Raw genomic sequence first — 22999 nt, 5'->3', positions numbered from 1 at the left:
AAAAAAAAAAAAAAAAAAAGGTTTCCAGGAATGTTTCTGGACACTACAAAAAAAAAAAAGAAGAATGGAACAAATTTGCAGCTGAACTTAAAACCACATTGAGAAGTCTTTTTATACATTTGGAGGTGTAACTTTGAGTAATTTGAATGCAAAGGCTTGAGGAGCTACACTTAAAAATATTATGGAGTGCAGCGGATGATGGATTCAAAACATAATTCTGGGGACAGAAGCAAAGCGTAGCGTTTCTGAGCTGGTTTTGAACATAAACTGCCCTCTTCTTTCACCGATCCGCTACGGTTGACGAAAATGTATCCGGCTCCAGCACAACAACGTGTGAAGACGGCTCGGGACTTCAAACCCGTCCTCCCCCAGTCAGAATTCAGAGCTCTTATGTTTCCAAAAACAGGACCACCACATCTCTGGCGTGTGCCGAAAATCCCCTCCAGCTCACGGCCCAAGCCCTCCCCGCAGACGCTGGGAGATAGAAGGAAAATAAGCAGACAGGCACGCATTTCCTGCCAAGGAGCCACTCCTAAGACCTCGCTGTTTGTTTTGACGTTCATTAACGTATGATTTTTTAATATTTTTTTTTTCAGACAACAGCTCAGGCGAGAAACCCAAACGCCTGAGGTGAGACGCCTACAGCGGGGCGGCGTGCGCTTACACCGAGGATTCTGAACACAAATACACACCAGGGTTACCAGGGTGATACATTTCAGTTTGGTTTTAAGTTGTTGTGACTTTATGTTTGTCTAATTCAGTTGGTTTGAATTGGTTTTTACAGTGTGTTTGCTAGTTTTATTAGTTAAATATAGTTTTTATTAGTTGTAGCAGTAGCTTTAGTTTTTTTATACTTTGGTTCAATTTTAGGTGCAGAATTTAAAAAAAGGTCAAAGTATTGTATTGCGATTTCGTACACATCGGTTTGGTAATGAGTACTCAGCAGAAGAAAAAATATTTTCAATTATTGAGCAATCAAACTAACTGGCGTTTCTCCCAATTTTTGCTGTCCCCATTTTGTGGAGCAGCAGAAGTGGAGCGCCATAATCTGCTGATAGTTGACCTAAACTGCATGTGTGGGGGAAAAAACAATTTTCACATCAGTTCAAAAGACTAAGAAATAGATTTGTAAACACGTAATCAAGGGATATTATATATATAATTTCAGTATGTTTCATAAATGCATGATAGGGTTTTAGTTAGCTAGTTTTTTTCCCCCATAATTACCGCTTTTATTTATTTCTGTTCACAAAAATGTTCTGTTTGTTTTCATTATTTTTAGTTACCTTGACACACACAGGCCAATTATGATCCATCAAATTTCAAATCCACATTTATATGGAGAGTTGAAACAGTATGTAACTTTGATATAACAAAATGTAATTTTTTTAACATATTTTTTAAAATTATCATTATGTCCAGAGACTATAAAACAAATGATCTGTAAAACAAATTAAGCTCCTCTGCCTTCTCTCAGAACAAACTACAGAAATAAACCACTCAGTCAAAAACAACCAATCAGAGCCAGGAGGAGGGTTTTAGCGCTGTCAATCACTCTCTTGCTCTCTGCTTTGCACTTCAACAAAGCCTGCAAAAAATGCTAAAGCTATTTAGCATTGCCACTGATGATGGTTTTACTGTAACGGTAAATTGTTTCTCCACCATTAGCACATTTAGCAACCCGTACAGAAGGTTGACTGGCAGCGCTAAAACCCGCCTCCTGGCTCTTATTGGTTGTTTTTGACCGGGAGCGCTGCATGTCCCCAGACTGCAGTAGTAGTAGCTCAGGGAAAAGATGGAGGAGTTCAATTTTTTGTCAGATTATGTCTCAAACCGTCAAGACATGATGACAATTTTTATAAATACAGAAAAAACAGACTTTTTACAATATTTACATACTGCACCTTTAAATAAAACAGAGAGTTTTATTTGAGTTCATTCTTGTGAGATGAACGAGAAGGAGTTTTTTTCTCTGTCGAGGTTCGTATTTATAAAACATCACAGGAACAAAATAACAATAACAGTCCAGCGTTTTGAACCCACAGGTACTGAAGGATCCTGGTTTCCATTTCCTGCCATCATCTGCATGTGAAGCGAGTAATTTCCCAGAGTTTTGTGGCTTTCCTCCACGTGTTTTGATGCGAGTTGGCCGCCGCCGAGCGAAGGCACTGATAGCTCTGGAAACGCCTCGAGGTATTTGGGCTGCTTCAGGTTCCTGTCCGTCTTCATTTCTAAGAGGCCCCGTTAATTTCTGTTTGAGTTGGGAGGGGAAGGGGGAGACTTTTACAAAAGCAAAATACAAAGGAACAGGCCATTTTCTACCAATTTATTCTTATGTCTATTGACATCAACTGTAATCTTAACATCTGTCAATCTTTAAGAGGAATACACACATTTAAAAGCTTTAGAAAACATGAAGTAAAGAGATATTTTCAGGTATTTACTTAGGCAATCTGTCCCTCTTCCTGCCTCCGCCCCAGCCGCCGCTCAGCTGGACGGGGTTGTCCCGGAAAGAGATGCGCTCCTTTTTTACCACAGGGGAAGCGACTCGTCTGGGGGGTAGAGCGTCTTTACCTGGGGAAAAGTGGAAAAGGAAAATATCAACATTTAACATGAAAAATTTGTAGGATTTAGGCCAGTGGTGTCTAAACGTTTTGGCATGGGGGTCAAAAACAGCGACGGGACGTTCAAGGACGATCCGATGCTTTTCAAAGGCTCTTTAACCTGAACGACAGGACTTGAGTCTTTCTTTCAAACACTTTGTCAACGTAAAACTATACTACGGGTAACATTTCTTGTTCATAGGAAAAGTTACATTTTCTTAAAAGGAATAATTTGCAGGGCCCTTTGAAGTGAACGAATAATGAAGATTCAGTTCCCTTCAAAGAGCCATAAGCCATCACTAACCAAAAATGTCAATTTGAAACTACTTAGGGCCACAACTTATAATTTTTGTATTTTTTCTTCCTAATTATAGAAAAATATACACATATTTTTCTATTTTACTTGCTAAACAAACAGCAATGTAAACAGAACATTTTAAGAAGCAAAGAAATAAGATTTCTTCAGACAAGCGATGTCCAAATCATTAGATAAAAAACAAAAGGAAGGAGGGAAGGTTTTGCAAGTCTGTCAAACAAAACAACAAACCATGGCCTAAATTTTTCATTTTTTTTCTGAATTTATTTATTTTTTTGGTATCTTTTAAGCAGCAAAAACTGTAAGTGGTTAACTCTTCCTTTATTTTGCTAAGTTTATTAAATGACCAAAACTGCACTTTCTGAAAAGCCACTGGATGTTTTTGGTCCCTGATACTAAAAGTAAAAATCTGGATGACTACTTTGTGTTGCCCCTTACATTTTACATTGTAATTGTATTGTTTCTGAACAGCCCGGCATCTGTAAAATTTCACCTCAACATCGAGTGAAAGAACAGGCTGTTTTTGAACTGTGACCACGGACCGCCAGAAATTATTCTGAGGGCTCCAAATGGTCCACGGGCCTCAGTTTGGACACCCCTGTTTTAAGTGATAAATCTGGTGACATATTCGGTACCGAACTTTTTTTTTTTTTGAACAAGCAAGCTTTTTGCAAATTAAAATTTTTTTTCCCATGTGGTCTATCACAAATAATTATAAAACTAAATTAATAACAAAATGAAAATTCACTGTAATTGACAGAAGCTGACAGAATTTGACGCCGAAGTAAGATCCGGTGTTTTTCTACTCGGCCCTGCAGAACCTGGGTAAAGCTGCATCAGAGGCCGCTCCATCTCAGCGCAGGATCAGCACAAAGCTTTTCATACACACAGAACAAAGGCTGAGTTTTTACAGCATATGATGCGTTCCACGTGTAGAGCTCAGGCCCCGGGTCTCCACAGCTTCCCCACCCAGGGAGACAAACATTTAAAGGTGGGGAGGGGGGGGGGGGGGGGGGGGTGTTGGGGTCATATTTAGAAGGGGGGGACATTGATCCAACTCCAAAAAGCAAAGTATGAAGTATCTATGCTCACAAGTCAAACCCAATAAAATCTCTTTCGTTTTGGACTGTGTTTGTGTCAGTTTGGCGTTATTAGTCCTGTTTGAAATAGTTTAAAGGGACAGCACCGTGTTGTTCTGAGCCGAAACCTGGCAACAGCCAGGCGGGCTGAGAGTGATTTATTAAAGACTCATTGTGTTAGGTAATGTCCAATCGTGTGTTTTCAATGACTTTGAAAACAAAACAAATCCTCCACTAGGTGTTGGAGTGAGCTCAGAGTTGGTGGGTCTGCTTGCTCAAAGGATCGCCTGCCGCTGCCAAACACTCGTAAAGTCCAGCTGACACCGTCCCAACCCGAACGTGCGCTGGTCAAACGGCACCAAGCGACTCATTCAACTCAACCAACCACTGCCTCAGAGCGTCCCCTACTGTACGCCTGAACAGAAAAATTAATTTATGAATTAAATATCGCTCCTGAATCATATCTTGGCCCTAAAAATGGGAATGAAAGAGTCGCATCTCTACTGCTTACTGAGCCCATTTCATACCCTGCTCAGTTTATGAAATAAGTAATTGTTTGTTGTTGGTTTTTTTTTATTTAGAAATGCTATTGCCTTAAACACACATTCATATTTCAATTTGCCCTGGACAGCTTCTGTAAGTGCCGTCTTTGTCAGTTCGGACAAAGAGAGAGTCTTCTTTCTCCTGCGGGAAGCAGCGTCTGTGTCTGCTGAGCAGCCGCTGCACCTCGTGGACATGATTCTGAAACCATCAGCCCAATTCAATTTGGCTTCGTTAGAGGAGGGGACAGGGCTCTCCTTCACTTGAATTCCTGGGCTTGTTTAAAGCGGTCATCTGCTGTCAGTCTGTCAGTAGCATCTTTGTCACTCCAACTCCTGAGTCCCTCACTTGTCCTGACATAAGGGCCAGTCATTCCTCACTGAAAGGACTGTCTTTTTTTTTTTTTTTTTGCCTCCGTCTGTGTCTGGCCACTTCCTCTCAGGACAGATTTCACGGCACCTTGTCCCAAGGCCGACCCTGTGCCCCCCGCCTCCCCTACCACCCCATCAATATCACCACATACATGCCAAAAAAGCAAGCTGGGACTGTAGCTGCACTAAACCTGCCTTCATAACACTCGAGTAACGCTCAATTAATAGAGAAAAATGTGTGTAATAACACACATTATTTCAAATAAAAAGCTTATTTTTTTCATATTGGCACATCCTTTTCCGTCTAAACAATTTATTTGTCGTCACTTTTGAAGTAATTGTTGTTCTAACACATTTTGTAACATGTCTCCTTTAAAGTAAATCACTTTAATAATCGGTACTGAAATAATAAGAATTCCCTCAGACACATTATGAATGAGAAAAACGTGCCTAAAACTGACCAGCACAAGTCACGTTGCTTCTGTTCACAATGCCGAGTGGGGCGATCAAACTGCTGTTGGAGCAGAGTCTTGTGGCGTTGGGTTGAGCTCCACATGCCTGCAAACACCATAAAATCGCTAACTAACAAAGTTTGTGTCCGTTTCTGACTTAAAAAAATCCTAAAGAATCTGTGCTGATTAACAATTCACGGTCAACCATGCAGGATCCAGGAGACAGGATGCGACAATACTCACCGCAGCCTGAACTGTGCCTCTGCTGAGAATGGATGATTTTATCTCTGGTAAAAATTGTCCCCTGGGGATAAAAATAACAAAAGTTTAGATCATTCATCGAAACTTGGAGCTCGACAGAACTCACTCTGAAGAGTTCTCTCCAGGTCCAACTGCAGCAGAAACAAAATCCATATGAGGACAGGTAGGAAGGCGGTAGCTCTGCTTCCAGCCTTGATTTTCACAGTTCCACTTGTTTAAAACTTTTAGTTCTGAATGTAGATAATGTAATGTAGAGGTTCAGCAAGGAGAGTCTTATTTGTAGCCAACCGCCTTCAATATGGGAATATTGAATCGTAGGAGATATGGGGCTCTTTTCCATGTCGTATTTACTAGCTGCATTTCCATTAACTATAAAATTGTGAAAACTGAAATCACAAAAATACATTTCTTTAATGGGAACGTGGAAATTTAAAAAAAAACTCACGTTTTCTGCAAAAAACGTTGTTGCGCTAGGACGAAGTGAGCTTTTGACTGTGTCAAAATAAATGTATTTTGCGAAGCTGCAATGGAAGCACTTCTTTCTCATCACACGAGGATGTTGCTACTGGCAGAAACAACTAAGGAGGCAACAGGAAGTAGTAGGAGGAAGATGGTTTGTTTTGGGGGGTTTTTCGAACAATGTGCAGGTGGCTCCACCCGAACTCTCCCTCACAGCATCACACAGTTCATAAAAATTTGTTCTTCTGTAAATTCGCTGACTACAATCTTCCCGAAACACCTCGTACATGGCCACTGATGGCTAATAGATGATGAGCTCTAGTACCATGGCTGAAATATGAATATATTCATGTTCCATCCGCCGCTTCCATGATTTTTAATGACTTATGGCGTGAACAAGCTTATTAATGTGTGATTTTAATTTAATTTCTTATTTAATGGAAATGCTGCAATTGTGAAATTGTGTTTTTCAAGATCTGAAGAACATAGACGAAGATTTTTACACATTGGTAATGGAAACGCAGCTAATAAGATCAACATACATAAAGACATACAAAAAAATCTCAAGTTGGATTATGTTACAGAAATGATCAGGTATAACAGTAAGTCTGGTAAAAAAAAAAAAGGGATTTTATAAAAACAAAAAAAAATCCTTTTTTTCTCTCGTGAGATTATATTGCTATAATAAAAGATGAATTTATTTGAAGGTTTTATGAAACACATCCAGCAGCAGCATGAAGCCCCTCACCTCTCTGAGCGCCGCTCACGCAGAGCGACCTGCGTCTTCAGCTGTTGCTGCCTCCTCGTCTGCTCCGGTTGCTCTGCCCACCGAAGACCCAACTGGGCCTCGCCAACTGCACCCGACAAAACCCAGAAAATAAACGTGAAAAGCCTGAATTTTGTTCGCTCTTATTTAGGAGACGATCTAAATTGCATACACAGAGCAAGCTCATCATAGGAAATGACAGTAACAGTGAGCCAGGTTTGTCCACTCAACATGTGTGTTCCGTTAATTTGATCATCATAAAATATCCAAATGATGCCAACGAAAGCCTCTTTGTGATTTGTCTCGCAGCTCTTGTGAGGGCCTGCAGCCTTTTGTGAAACCCAATCAAAGCAACACGTAGCAGTTTGTTGCGGAGGGAAATCTGAAAGGGCGCCTGATTTACGAGTTGTGCTGAAATCCCATAATAAGGCCATAATTCAAAGTAAACATTTACGCTGCAGTGACAGTAAAGCCGCAGTGGATGGGTGTAAACTGATAATGAATTTTGACAGTCCGGCGCTGGAACTAATGACGCATTTATTTAAGCGATTTACTCGCTTTTGTGGAGCTGTAAAAAAGAAAGAGGAAAAAAACCCGAAAAGAAAAGAGGAGAAAGGCTTTACAGTTTTCATGGGTTAATTGAAAGGCCCCACTAAAAATGTCAAGTGATGGATGCCTCCCCCCGGGGCAACAAAGGCCAGGAAATGGCTGTATGCAGTTCCGAAAGTTGAGAGAGAAACGCAGCATTTGCAGCCCAAATTGCTACAGATTCTTCTTTTATTTACTTATTTTTACTTTGCAGCTGCTTTCTCTTAAAACCGGACAATTAAAGTAATTAAATAATTACCAATAACTCACTGAATGACTCAAACATTGCCCATAAACTGTTTTATACGCACTAATTATATCAGGGTTTTATATGGATGGTTTTAAAGCAGCTAATGACAATTTACAATCACTGTGATTCTCATTGTGTGGAGGTAATCCAAGATGAATTCGGTGATATACAGTCTGCATTAATGCTACTCTCGTGTAGCATTCACGCTCCCAAACCAACTCCCGTCCTGTCTGTCTCTCTTTTCCTTTTACCTTCAGAAGACCCAGAGCTCCTTCCTGACCTCCTCCAACCTCCTGAATCCCTGTCTACTCCCCCGCTGGACATCAAGATCAAGGCAGGGCCTGTAGGAGTCACGCCTATTTAACGGGGCTCATAGGCACATTGAGTGATCTAGTGTCTACTAAAATAACTCTGAATCAGAAAGTTAGGGAGGAAATTGGAAGCTTTAGCCCCCCTGGCTAACCAAAGCCAATTAAAAGGGCAGCATTATGCGCTTTCCAGGCATATGCTGCCTATCTGTAGCACAATCAAGTAACTACAGTATGTTAACTTCAGTTGTTATAGAAATGCTATACATTTTAAATATGACTTAAAAGAAATTTGACTTTGATATTTAACACCTTGACATTGGGTCTCTGTCTCTTTAAGAAACTCCTGTTCTTTCTGAGACCCCGCCTCCAGGAAGTCGTCATAACATGACTCCTCTATTAACCTTTTAACAACATTTTCACCAGCGTTGCAGTGAGAAATAGCTCCTATAATGAGCTCAGCAGATGTGCAGTTCCCCCATGTGCTTGCTAATTGCTGTTGGCTAGTCTGAAGGAGCTGAGGAAACTTCCCCACTCAGTCAGAAGCTTGGGAACTGCAATGCTGAGGAGGAGCAGCGTCTAAAGGCGGAGCTGGCGTGATGGAATCAAAGCAACGCTCCAGGTGTGTTTTTGATGAGGGAGTAACATTACAACATGGCATACAGCTCAAAAACGTGAATTTTACATAACGCTGCCCCTTTAAGGAACTGGTTAGATACCGCAGAGCCTCGTCCGATTTGTCCTCATGGCAGAAACAAACGCTGGGACAAATGGATCAGAAAAAGTTCACATAATAAACTATTTTCCTCTGATTTGCTCTGATTGCTGAGCTGGGGTCAGAAGGTCAATTACTTAAACAGCTTTCATTTTCCATGTCATCACCTTCCTGAAATAATGGTCATTTTTTTGCCTAAATTACTTTTGGGCAAAAAATGACTGGCCATTATTTTAGGAAGGTGATGATATTTGTTAGAAATTTATAATCAAAGCATTATATTTCCCAAGTCCATTTGTCCCTGTTCATCAAATGAATCAAAACAAAAAAAATGAAAAATAAAATCTCGTCATTTTTGGTCTATAAGCACATGTACCGACAACATTTTTTGTTTGTTTAACAAAAAAGAAAGAAAAAGCTTTATGCTCACCTTATAACTCCATAATTCTCTGTTAGTTTAGGTAATTGTAACCCTGAATCTGACCGTAAACCATACATTCCAAACCACTACCTCTATGAAATAACCTGCCAAATATTTGTTTGTCTTTAATGTTTTATGATTCTTGAATCAGAATTTGTCAGGAATCAGAACTGGCAGGTCCAAGCTCAGTATCTGCCAGGGAAAATGGAATTTGTGCAATTCTACGAAACAGTAAATCAAATGGTACCATAGAGTTTTGCACATCATAAACCTGTTGTCACTAAAAAAAAGAAAAAATAGGTCAAATTAACAAAACATCATTGTGCTTGGCATTCATACATTTGGATATCTAAAGCGAATACAGTCACACGTCGTAAAGCCAAGTTAAACTCTTTTTCATTTCCACCTATCAGGATTTAATAGAAATGATTTTCTCTTTACTCAACTAAATAAAATGGAAAAAACAGTACACAGAACACTGGAAACAAAATTGCTGCTTTCAGAAGTTCTAGGAGGGAAAGTAGCAATTGATTTAATTTATCATCATCAAGTCCGACCACCCTGAAAAATGCAGGGGTTTTGGCAGTTTGCTGTTCTGGAACAGAGGCAATGTTGGGTCAATCCCTAGGAGAAAAAACATCAGAAGAAGTCTTTAAGAAGAAATTGTTAGAAAACCAATTCTAGAGTCCAGCATTCAACAGTGAAAAAGATTATTCACAAGTTAAACATCATTGAAGACAATTAAAGAGGCAGTATTATGCTTTTTCCAGCCATATGGAATCATGTCATAGCACAATGAAGTAACTATGTTACCTTCATTTAGTATATCAAAAATGACTTTAAAGTCTTAAAATTATAATTTACACATTCAAATTGGGCCTCTGTCCCTTTAAGAAACTCTTGCTCTTTCCTACGTTCCGTCTTCAGGAAGTCATCAGAACATGGCTCTCCTATTAGCCCTTTAGCAACGACTTCACCAGTGTTTCACTGAGAAGCAGCACATTTAATCAGTTCAGCAGATGCTCAGTTCCACCAGGTGTTTGCTAATTGCTGCTGGCTAGTCTAAAGGAGCTGAGCGGGAGAGCGCCTCCCACTCAGCAGTGGGGGAGGGCTGCTCTGTGAGGCAGAAGCTTGGAAACTGCTGCCCTGAGGAGGAACTTTGTCCTTGAAGGCAGAGCAAGGTCCAATGAGGCGTTTTGCACAGCTGAATGGTTGCCACGGGAGATTAAAAGATTTCTCAGACATGCATGAAATAATCAAAGCAACACTCCAGGTATGTTTTTGATGAGGGAACAACATCACAACATGATGTAAAGCTTGAAAAAGTCAATTTTACATAATACTGTCCCTTTAAGAGAGCCAGGAACAGAACAGTCAATATCCATAGAATTTACAAAAACCCAAGCATGTCATCTGGCTCAAAATAGAGGTATTTGGGTATACTTTAATCAGGTTTGGCAGAAATCGATTAACATACCAGAACAAAGACCTCATTTTAACGCTCAAGCATTTTGAAAGCAGGTGTATGTTTCAGGGTTTTCTGCAGCCACAGGACCTGTAGTCATTGATTCAACCCTGAACTGCTCAGTAAACGAACATATTCCAGAGTCAAATCTGAAGCTAAAGCTTAGCCAAACGTTGCATAAAGTGGGAAGATAAGTCCCAAACAATGCAGTTGATCTACAACAGAATGCCTTAAAAAAATAAGGTGTAATGGACCAAACAAAGTCAGTACCTTATCCTGAGGTTTTGAAGAATGTTGCAAAATTTTTCCAAAAATAATATGAGTGAAAACTGTATTAACTTAAAATAGACTGACAATCAGCTGATCAAAAGTTTTATACCAAATCTGCATTTTGTTTCATTTTCTGTCAGGCATTCTTGTTTTTTGTGTTTTTAATCCTGTTATACTCTGAAAAAAAGCACAGTTATGACAAAAAAAAAAATCTTTCAACATCCACAACTAAGAGGAGTGGAGTGGGTACATTCTGCTCACCGAAATCAAAATACATCACAGTCTTTTTTGCGAAATCTCGCCTGAGATAAACCAGGAAAGAATGACCTCCAACTACATCTAAAAATCTAAATGTGGTCCTGCCTGTACACCCCGCTGAAATTGAGACATTTCAAAGCGCATTACAAGCAGTGTTTAAAGTTTAAATGGCATGTGCAAAGTGGAAGATGAATTAGAGCATGTCTGAGACATGACTGACTTAGTGTTTTCAGTTGGATGTCTATCCATTTTAGTAGCTCAGACTGCTCCAACTGCTCTGCTCGCCTCTTAAGTGTGCCAGCACTTCCTAAACAGAGAAAAGATTTTCTCCCTCAGACAGTGTATATAGGAGCTTGTGAACTGAATGCACATGAGAGGCAGCAAATGTTATAAGATTGAGGTATTTTGGAGGATTGGAGATAAACACAGTGGTTGAGTTTCAGCTCGACTTTGTTGATGACATGAAGTGTGAAACCGAGTTAAGTGTTCAAGAGGTAGGGGTCTGCGGCTGAAATAAAAACACAGATCTGTCAGGCGCTGTGACTTGAGGACAGATGTTTGATGAAGTTGAAGTTCGACTGGAACAGAGTGGTAGTGTGTGCCTCCAGGCGACGAGTGGAAGGTGTCGGTGGAAAAGTAAGAGTGGAAATTAGCAGAAGCGTTCGGAGGCATGAAACATCTCCGTCCCACCGAGCATTCTCGCACTGAAAGATACAAATTAAATAAAACGGGGAAATGTATATCTCGCTTTTCTGCTCTTAATAAAGAAGATTTCTCAAAGTCTTTGCACAGTCGTCTCTCTTGTGTCTCTCTTTGCACGTGTAAGCCGATACCCATTTCAAGTGGGTTACTCATGTCCAGCACATCCACACAACGAGCCCGGATAAAATAAACATGCCGCGTCAGATATCTCGGAAAGAATCTGTCATGGGTTTGGGGCTAATCACCTCCAGAAGGGGAGTCAAAAGCCTGAAACGTTAGCCCCTGCCGGGGAGTGCTGGCTGGGCCGGGTTGGGTTGGGGCTGCCGAGGCCCCGGGCATTGGGGAAGGATCCGGAGGAGGTGGGGGGAGCCTTCCACAGGTCAGGAGAGGAGTGTAGCCACGACTCGTCAAGGGAAATCTACCACCTCTATCATTTATATCAACTCATGGTCATCTCTTAAATCAATCAAGTTTACTGGCAGAGCACTTTTCAGCAACAAGGCATCATCATACAGTCACCAGAAAGAAACATTACATTCTCTCAAGTGCCAACATCAAAATCATCAATTCACATCAAGTATGTTGGTCAATGTTTCAGTGACCATGGGACAAAGGCAACACTAAACAGGTGGGTCTTTAGTTTTGATTTAACGGAACTCAGTGTTTTGGCCATTTTGCGGATGTAGAGTAGGTCAGAACCACAAGACCTGAGTGGTGTGGAAGGTTGAGACAACAACAACAGGCCAACAAAGACTTGAGTTGACCTGGACTTGTGATCAAAGAATTGAGATCAAAGACTTGGACCTGAGATCAAAAGTTGAGTTGACTTGGACTTGCAAAAAATCACTTGTGAACTAGCCATGAAGGCCTGGTGATACGACCAGCTAATGGAGCTGTTTAAATTGATTCAACAGCTTAAGATGAACTGGAAAACGCCAGTTCATTTAGATGGCTTACGTAAACAAGGGTAGGAAGGACAGATAATAAACAGAGCTGGAAATATTGTTGTGGTGTAATACATCCTTCAGTCTTCTTCTGCCAGTTGGCTGAGAACATATCAACAGAGGTGTTGCACTCAGATATGATTCCAGTGTCAGCATTGAAAAGTTGATATAATTCAACAAAAGCTCATAATGACATAATGAGGCTAACATAGTAAAGCTCAGACCAATGGACCATAAATAACCAGTCCAATGTAGGAAAGGCAATCAATAAAATATTAGATTTTTTTTTTTTTTTTTTTTTTTGCAAAGTTTGTGGAGTTTACTTGCAATGACCACCTAGTCTGGCTGCTTACAAAGAAAAATGAGCTCATGCTGAGATTACGGTCTTCAAAAGTTGGGATTGGGAGCTCATTGGGATCACAAACCTACAACACTGGAGCCTTAAAGCTCTTTATGGTGATGAAGGTAAATAACACAACTGATACTTGTAAAAACATTCTCTTGCTATAAACCTTCCAATTTACAACAACAATGTCAACTTGAAATTGACATCTTTTGTGTTGTCTTTATAGTTTATTTCATGGCACTATGAATGCTTGTATGATAGACATGAAAACAGATATTTAGAAGGAGATACAACAATAATAAACTTGACTTTGGACTCTCATTGACTCAAACTTACAGTATGATTGAAATTCTTTGGCATTGCCATTGCCTTATTATGCAATTCCACTCAATTCTCATCTCCATTCAGTGCTCCAACTGGGATTTCTCCCATTCAGCTTGACTTCTCCGAGTTGAACTTCAACTGGGCCAATCGGTGAACAGAACGAGGAGTTGTGAACAATGATGTTGATTTTCTGCGCTGCTTTAGGGTTTGTATTTGGCAATGGCAGCGAAAGAAGTGAACAAAGCTTTTCAGTCTCTGTTGGCCTTGCTTCCAGACATTAAGCAAATGAAGTCTGAGCAACAGGAATGTTCAAGACATTTCATTGGTAAAGATGTTGTGGCACTATTCCCCATGAGCTGTTGTGTAGAACCTACACAGTGACCGGTAAGCTTCATTGATTTGGGGCATTAAATAACGTCACATTTAAACGTTAGCAATTGGGTAAAATCAGATCCAATTATTTCAAACTTCAACATGGCTTCAGGAAGCACATGTTCCTCAAGTGCTGAGGGTCCAGACCCTCTAGAGGAAGCAAAGTGTAAGACAACTGGCTGGTTTGATAGTTGATTCTTCCTTTTGCTGTTTGAACTATTTTTCTACCGTTAATCACCAATAAATGCTGCATTTACATTTTGAAATGTTGTTAAAAACTGTCTCCCGTTTGGCAGAATAGTTCCTCGACTGCTCAAGTGAAGTACTACTTTGGATAATTAGCTTTGGTTCATTGTTTATTGTTGTGAGGCTCTTCCGACTGTGAGGTTGCAAATATAAATGTGGAACCAAATAATTTTAAAACTTTGACCACTTTTATTATAACTGCAACAGTGGATTCCTGCCTATTTGTGGTTTAGTATTCACAGATTTTTCTGTGGAACGTAACTCCAAATTATTTGCAGATAAATTCACCTATTTGCAGATTTTTTCATAGATCATATTCTAAAGAAAAGGCAGCTTGGGAAGGAGAGATAACTAGATGCAATGCTTCTTGACAAGCTACTAGCTGTTGTTTGCAAATCAGCGGGAACGCCATTTATTTTCCTTGCCTGTAGAAAATAGTTTCTGCTGTAGTGCTAAGATGGTTTCCTATGTGCATATTAATGCATATGAAGGTGAATTTGGTGTTTGAACTAATAAGATAGGCAGCTATAAATATTAGAGGGCGTCCCAAGTATTTCTGGATTTTAGCTATTCATAGGTGGCTGTGGTCCTGAACCCCTGTGAATACCAGGCGTCCACAGAAAATGCTACAAGCTCTTCTCGATAGCTGAAAGGTTTTAAAACCACCGAGCTGGAGTTTGGTTTATGCCCTGCAGGGTAATATGTGTATTGCATGTGTAATACATTACGTTGCATGCCATTACATGAAACTACATTTTGCCATACCCTTGGGTAAAATAAAAAAAATCTTTGATCTGTAAATGGCTTAGTATGGGAAAAATGGAAGACATATAAGTTTTTTAACAAACATAAGAAAACACAACAAAGACTTAAAAATCTGGACTGTAACATATCTTAAGTCCTACCTCCTAAAGTTTGTCTGCCGCATCGTGAAGTCCTGCTCCTCGCCTCCGCTGAGTTTATTTGGTAATTGCACCCACTGAAGGCAACACTGACAAAGGGATCTAAGAGGAACCAAAAGAGAGCATCAAGGAGGGATATAGAAGGCTTAAAGCCAGAAGCAAGAACAAGAAAAACAAGAAAGAAAAAAAAAAAGATGAAAGATTTGGAAAGTATTAGAGCAGAGCTCTGGTTCCACTGAGGGACATGCCATTAGGAGTTACAGCCGACATAGACCTGTGTGTTGGTGGCACAAGATGACAAGAGAGCCGCAATTTCAGTCATGCATTTGCAATTATGATCAAAGAGCAGCCTCCCTGTACATGACCTACATGCACGATATCCGTGTCAGGAGCAGCGTGTCTCGGAGCAGAGCAGAGCAGAGGTGAGGTCAACTTTCACCGCGGCTACGCTGAGCCGTTACGACGAGGTGGACTGAAAGTCGTCACGAGACGACTCGCCAGAAGCTCGCCTGACAATTATTATTTATTTTGCTGGCTTTTAAAAAAACGGGCCAATGAGAGGCGACAGGCCCCGCTTCTGCTGCCTGTTATGGCTCATTAGTGTACATTGGCTGGAAAGGGTCACCGCTGCTGAGGCAAGACTGGAAGAAAACACATGAGAATGGGGAGGAAAAAAAAAACAGAGGTATTTGTGTGTGATTTTTTGTTTTTGTTTCAATTTAACAAAATAAGTTGTATAGGAAGCAGATCTTCATTATAACACAAGAGCATTTTTACAAAACAATCCAGCCATCAATTTCTTCAACCAGTGAACAAAACCAGCGAACAAAACGGGGACTACGGGTAGAGTGGTAGTCACATCCCATTGGGATTTGTCCAAGTTTTCTTGCATTAGAAATGCCAACTTCAACTTATTTGTAGTGAAATAAATAGTTGTGAAGTGGAAGAAACTAACAAACTTTAGCTGCAGTCACAGTCTCTATAGTGTGTTGGACTACACACTTACTTCTGTGTTTTTTCTGCTGCTTTTTGGTCGCCTTCATCTTCTGAGCTCTTTTCAGCATAAGAAAAGCTGTGCGGCTATTGGTAAAGCCCCTGCAGACGGCGAGACAGAGACGATTATCTAAAACTTCTGCTGTATTGAATTCACACACCATACTGATAAAGGACAATGCAACAGCGTATGAGACATAATGACAAGTTACCATTCTTGTAGAATTTTTTCTGATCTTTCAGACAGACCACTCTGAATCCAGGTTGAAACTGGAGTCTTGCTTCTGAAAACAAAAAATTAACAATATTTTAAAAATTTCCACGTTAAATTTTTTTTTATTTTCATTATTACAAAAAAGGGAACATGTCATAATATTTTAATATACATTTTTGCTTACTTTAACACATATGGCTATTTCTAGCTTAATTGTGCCATAATGTCGAGATTTGGTAACCTAATTGATGTTAGAAGTTAATGTTTTAAATTATTTTTTTAAAACATACACATTATCAAAATGAATCAATACTATCAGAGATGCATCAGAAACTAGATAGGAACTGAAACTCCCAAGTTTTTCACTTGGGAAACAGCCCAATATGGTCAGTTGTTAGCATGATCTGGTCGCATGCTAGCAGGTAGCATGCGACCAGATCATGCTAACAATATTACTCGGAATAATAGTTAGAATTTACTACTTTCAGTAGCAAATTGAGTGTGTATAAAAGAAGTTAAAGGAAGTGCAAAAGCTGTAAGCAAAATTTTTTTTATATACATCTATGTCAGGTTTTTTCAAGCTGCCACCTAATTTAAACAGAAATTTCCACAAAGTCTAAGACTTTTTAAAACAAAGGAACAGATTCAGAAATGTTGGCATTATTTGGGAAATTTCACAGTTAGCGTAAGGTAGTTTTACAGAAAATCATACATTTCTTTCATAACAAACATATTCCTGAAATGTTCAGAAAGAATCTAACTTCACTTTGATGTGAAATAAACTATGGTTTATTTCCTTTTTTAGTGCAACTGGCTTGGATCTCTGTGCCAAGTTCAATGATCAAAATTTCCTGATTTGGAGATTAGGCAATTCAACCCATTAGATCAATAGTAGCTGCAAATGTGGGTAAAACTTTGTCAATATTCCGATAATGTCGAAAAAACACCATGTCTCAATAACAGTGTTTCCATTAAATAAGAAGCGTGACTAAAATCACATGTGAATAAACTTGTTCACGCGATAAGTCATTCAAAATCATGCCGCACCATCATCCTCCAACTACTTCCGGTTGTCGTCCTCTTTGTAGTTTGCAGCAGTGGCAACATCCAATTGTTGATAATGCGACCCGTGTGTTACAAAAAAAAGTGTTTCCATTGCAGTTTTGTAGAAAAAAAACAATTACGATATGGCAAAAAGCCCCACCTCACCCTAGCACCAAATTTTTTTTATCATAAAAGGATTTGTTTTTTTCAAAATTGCCACATTTCCATTTAACAAATTTATTTTAGAAATGTGCAATTGCGCAATTATATAGTCAATGGAATGAGTCATTGCACTTTATTACCTAGTAGAACTCCATACTGAATCTTCTTCTTCTTCCACTTCTTCTTCTTTCTCGTCAGTCACCCAGGCCTGCATTGGCTGAAATACAACCTAGGAGTGATATTACCAACATTACATGAGTTTATCACGTTCTTAGGCGATCTTACTGCCAGTTGTCGGTGCGGGAGCGAGGACGCCAACATGAATATGTTCTGGTAATTGCCAGGATAGGTTCCTGGACTGCTGGGTTCAGGGGGACTCTGGGCCCTTTGTGTTTTGCCTCAGAAGTTTTCACCCTTCTCACCACTCTAATTGTGTGGCAGATACACACACACACGCATCAACAAGGTTTTTGCAGATCTTGGCCGGAGGTCTAAATAATTGTGGTAGGAACTTTAAGCTGCTGCACTGTTACCTTACATTACACACAATAACAGGCAATTACATTTAAATCAAAAGTTTGTTTTCATGTTAAATATTTAATGGATACATTTCACCGCAAGTAAGTTTTCCTACTCATGAAACTCTCAACTGTAACTCAGACGAACAGCTTAATCGCTCTCCAGGTCCCGTTTTCTCTCCGGCCGAGTGCGGAATTGTTCATCATCGCCTTTTGATGTGCACCTCAGCTCAGCGTCCACAGACTGGAGCCGACCACACCGGCAGCTGCAGCACATCAGCTGGCCCGAGTGGGCTACCATGATGTACTGTGCTGAGCATGCTCCAAAGAAAAGATCCAACGAGAGGTAAGAGAAGGGGGGGGGAGAAAAGAAAAAAACAGGACGACATTTCAGCCAGTGTGATAAATGACATCTGCTGGTGCTGAGCAACCTTCAGCCCCTCAGGGAAATAATCCTGTTTTTTAAAAGAATAAATTTAAAGATCAATCAGGGAGGGGGAGTGTAAGCTCTGAGGAAAAGGGGAGGAGGGGGAAAGGTAGTCGTAGGTTAAGTAAGATGTAAAAGGAACAGGTCTAAGAAAGTGGCTTTTAAATTTTCATTGACAGATAATATAGGCTGGTAAATCAATACCCATCGGCTGCAAAACACAACTGGCCATTTTCACAATTAAAGTGGATTTAAGAACACGACAGGAGGAGTTTACCTGTGGAGGTAAGTGTTGCTCTGTCACAGGATGACGCATAGAAGAGGAATCCTCAGAGAAGGTCATTGTCCAGTGTTCCTCCAGTGCTGACTTTGAGCAGAAAATGGTAAACAAATATATATGCATAATGTTGTACATAGTACTAAACCTAACTTGCCTATCTGTAGTGTAGGTTCTATCAATTTGGAACTTTTAAATAGGTTTTTTTCCCATGGAGGAAAGCTGGTGAATCAATAGAGAAATTAAATATTTAACTCAATTTGAAAGCTTGCACTTGAATTTAATGCAATTTTTTTTTCTTGTCTACACAAGTTCAAAATACACCTACAAGTTAAATACAAACTTAGTAAGTATGCAGCTAAGGGAGCACCGATTGCGATTTTCTGGCTGATCACCGATCTTTAGGAAGCCTGACCTGCTGATTCCCATTTTTTTTGTCTGAAAAGTCGCTAAACATAGCAACAAAATTGTTGAGTTGGAAATAGTGGCATGACATGCAAAACAAATATACATACAAAGAATTGTATGTATATTTTCCTTCCATTTGTGACATCAATGGGAAATGTTTCTTGTGCCTTTTGCTTTGAGAGATTTCCAACCAAGCTTCACTGTGTCTATCTGGGGCTGTCGTTTTCGTATTTAACCGTATTTCAGCTTGTTGATGGAGCTGCAGCACGCAGTGATTGCGTAACATAATCAACCAGATGGTTTGAGTCCTTTGCAGCAGCCTGTGGTTTACCTCTTCATCCACCCAAGTAATCCCAAATATGCAACTTTGTAGTTTTTGGCAACTTGTTCCTACATTTTTGGACATTTGTGTTCTAAACTGGCAAATCAGTACATGCACGTTTACATTGTTTCGTCCAAAACACAAAAAAATAAAAACGATACCTGAGCGAATATATCATCATTTGTTGAACTGACAAATATCAGTTGGGAAAAATCTGACATATCGCCGAACCTTAGTATCGGCTGTCACCAATCTCCAATATTTAACAAAATCGGTGTACCTTATGGTGTGAATGTGGCTGGGGTTTTTACCAGACATCAGACCTGAATTCTTAAGCACGGTTCATACTCTGTGTACATTTTCCATAGGCCAGAGGTAAACACAAACTTGAGTACCTCATCGACGACAAATTCCTCCACGTCCAGCTCCTCAAAGGTGTTGTCCTCTCCTGCCTCCGGGCACGTGAAGGCAGCAAGGGCGGATGCGAGCCTCCTCCTTAGAGCGCAGCCCTTCCAAAATGCCTAGAGGTACGCGCAGAAAGGAAAAAAAGGAGTCTGAACACCGTCTATGAATCACGGCTCCAAACGTAAATACTGCATGTTATCCCATTAGAGAGATAAAACATGTTAGACCCTATTTTAATTGCTGAACGTTCTGCTTTCTGAACTCTGCTTGACTCCATGTTGCTCTGAGATAAATGGAGCTCCAACGCGCCTCTAAATCCTCCAATTCCCAATGGAGCTGGGGAGGCAGAGGGTTGTAGGGGGGTGGAGTGGGTGAGGGGGGAGCTCCGCTTTAAGCCGAACCTCGCAGGAATTCTAGAGCTCTTACTACCGCACGTCGCTGGAATCTGATTAATCACTCCGTACCCATCCAACACACACACACCCCAAAATACTGTTCCTTTAACTCTCCTACCCCCGCCTTCTCCTCTGGAGAATCCTAAAGGACTCATCAAACACTTCTTGTGCTGAGAGAGGATATCAGAGAGGTGGCGAGTAGCGTGTTTTTTCAGAGCGGCAGCGCTCGGCTAAGTGAAGAGGATTAGCCAAGTAAACGTCCCGAACACGCTGGGGGCCAGCAGATTGATGATTGAGGATGTGCACGTATAGATTCATAAATCCAAAGTGTGAAAGTGGCTTCAGAGCCGGCCATTATTTACAAATCCACAGGTCTCTTTATACCCTCCTAAAACATTTCATAGGCTTTGCAGGTTGGTTGAGTTTAATTGAAAATATATCGCCTCGCAAAAGTGCTTGCGTCCCTTGGATATCCACAAACTTATTGAACTCGAAGTGTGTTTTCTTGGAGTTTTATGTAGTGGACAAACACAAAGCAGAAGGAAAATCAGTCATTGCTGTCACTGTTTTAATTATAAGCTGACCAAAGAAGACTGGGGGTGGACATAAAGCTATGGAGACGTTCTAACTAGATACATTATAAAACACAATGTCGAGCACTGTTCGATCCGTCATCTGAAATTATGGCACATCTGCTAACCCATCATCCATGTAGACCTACAGGCAGAGCGAGCAGCGCATTAACCTGAGGAGGAGCCAAGAAGGACAAAGTAACTGCAGAGATCCACAATAAATACCAATCAATACCAATATCTAGGTCAATATCTAGTCCTAATGAAGAAATGTTAAGAAACATCACTTAAGTCAATTGAAACTAGCGGGTGGAATATGGGGCTCTCTGCTCAGAAGGGACCAACACTGACGTTGTGCAGAAAACGTCAAGGTTTGTGGAGGTTTTCTTCGGCAGGGACAGACCTTTTGGGAAGATGGATGGAATTGTGGGACTTACGCATGTTATTTTTCCCTCCTCGTGATACATTAACAATTAATTCATACTGGCAAACATGAACCAAGGACTAAACGTGAGAAAAGCTAAACATGGATTGAAATTGAGAAGACCAGGGCTGAAGGAACAAGTCAACAGTTTTGTATGTAAAGAACATTCTGCCGGTGTCCTGATGATCTGCCCTACCTTGTCAGATCTTCCTACCATACTGCGTCTAGATAGCTACGTCTATCTGCTGAGGCTTGTGAACGGTGGTTACACCTCCACATCCTGGTAGTTGCCAAGGAGCTGAATGATGGTTAATGTTTTAGCTATTGGTGGGCAGTTTCACTTAACTCAGTTGAAGTTTGAGTACAAATATTGAGTGCAAGAATCAAGGATACTTATGCATGGCACTGCTCACTTTCTCAAATGAGGCTGACATTACAAAATCTTCAGGTGGACAAACATTTGGTTTGTGGTCCTAAAGCTTAAAAATGATTCCGTGAAACTAGACTTTGAGTCTTGGACAGGAAGGTTTTACCTGTATAACAGTTGCTGCGTGGTTTTCACCAGCGGCGTTCATGTTATTAACGGAAATCTCAAACAACGGCTTGTCTGCGTCTCCTCTAATATCCGAGGCTTCAGCATGTCCACGTTTCTCCCCGGATGTCCTCTGCATCCTCTGAAGCACAGTGGCCGCTGCACTGCTCAAGTGACAATTCACACACATAGACAAACACACACGGTAAGTAATGTCACACTGACCACCTTTCAAAACTGATTTTTCTTTTGGTTTGAAGCAGAAATATGGAGTGAACAACTCATGAGAGACTAGGCTTGTCCTGAGCTAGGGCTCATACCAAAGATCTATTACCCTCGCAAAGATAGCAGAGGTTTAATGATAAGGCGATGTGTTAAAATGAAGGAGATCTTCAACATCTCTCACTGTAAATCAACTAGAAGAGGCTCCAATGATGACAAATGGTCTGCAGCAGAAACTAATAAAAAGGTTCAGCTGCTATGAAGCAAATGAGATAAAATGTGACGTGTTTGCTTTGTTCCAGCTGTGTTCAGTTTTGTACCATTAAAGTAAATCACATACGGTCATGTGAAAAAATGCAAACACCCCGCAGCAGCCTGTGTGGTTTTATTCACATTTTTGAACATATGGATATTTAAGTTAGACTTTAGCGACACTGAAATGTCATGAAAGTAAGTCATTTAGATGAACGGCAAAAACAGAAGGAAATATATTTCAAAGGGGCCCCTTTGTGGTTCCTTTTTAAAAGGTTAGGGTGGGTCTGTGGGCTACACTACCTTAGCAACTACTTTTAGACTCCTATTCTTCCAACCCAGAAAAGGAATTAGACCAGAGGATCCACATTAGATTTTTTTCTTTTTCTTCTTTTGCTCTTTCCTCTGGTTTGTTATTTTGTTTGTGCTTCCTTTTAATTCTTGTAAAGCACTTTGTATTGCCTTGTAGCTGCAAATGTGCTATATAAATAAAATTACCTTTACCTTTTACACAAAATTTGTTCCAAAATTTTTTTTACACAAAATCATTCTCAGATAATGAGATTTTCATTATCAGTTCTTCCTATTTTGAGCTTCTTTCAGAATGAGTCCTTTTAAGATTCTGTCACTTTTATGCAAACAAAGTGTTGCTGGCCACGCCCCCCCAACTCAATATTTCTACTTTATACACATCAAATAGCAGCAGGTGGATGCACAATTGATGTAACTGCACATCTTTGACCCGGAGTCAAAATGTACTAATAATAAAGACGAGTGCTTTGTCTTTTCCAGCAGCCATTGTACATAATACGGCGATGAAACCAGCCCAGTAGTTGTGATGTCATAATCGGGAGGTTTTTGAAACAGCTCGATT

General features: G+C 40.3%; 1 protein-coding gene across 1 annotated transcript in view; it reads right to left on the bottom strand.

Annotated features, from left to right (window-relative positions):
• Positions 1–2440: 2440 nt before the first annotated feature.
• Positions 2441–22999, bottom strand: part of lrriq1 (leucine rich repeats and IQ motif containing 1) — a 40783-nt gene continuing 20224 nt past the window's right edge. Inside the window, exons 14-24 of the mRNA XM_023347476.1 lie at positions 21653–21815; positions 19719–19844; positions 18594–18683; positions 17512–17600; positions 16164–16235; positions 15965–16053; positions 14962–15060; positions 6830–6935; positions 5605–5665; positions 5371–5467; positions 2441–2574 (exon numbers count right to left, since the gene is read on the bottom strand). Coding sequence (XP_023203244.1) covers positions 2441–2574; positions 5371–5467; positions 5605–5665; positions 6830–6935; positions 14962–15060; positions 15965–16053; positions 16164–16235; positions 17512–17600; positions 18594–18683; positions 19719–19844; positions 21653–21815 — 1126 coding nt within the window. The remainder of the gene's footprint in view (positions 2575–5370; positions 5468–5604; positions 5666–6829; positions 6936–14961; positions 15061–15964; positions 16054–16163; positions 16236–17511; positions 17601–18593; positions 18684–19718; positions 19845–21652; positions 21816–22999) is intronic.

The sequence above is a fragment of the Xiphophorus maculatus genome, chromosome 2 (assembly GCF_002775205.1).
Source record: "Xiphophorus maculatus strain JP 163 A chromosome 2, X_maculatus-5.0-male, whole genome shotgun sequence".
NCBI lineage: Eukaryota > Metazoa > Chordata > Actinopteri > Cyprinodontiformes > Poeciliidae > Xiphophorus > Xiphophorus maculatus.
Note: the sequence above shows the minus strand (reverse complement) of the source record. Positions and strands in the feature narration are given on the sequence as shown.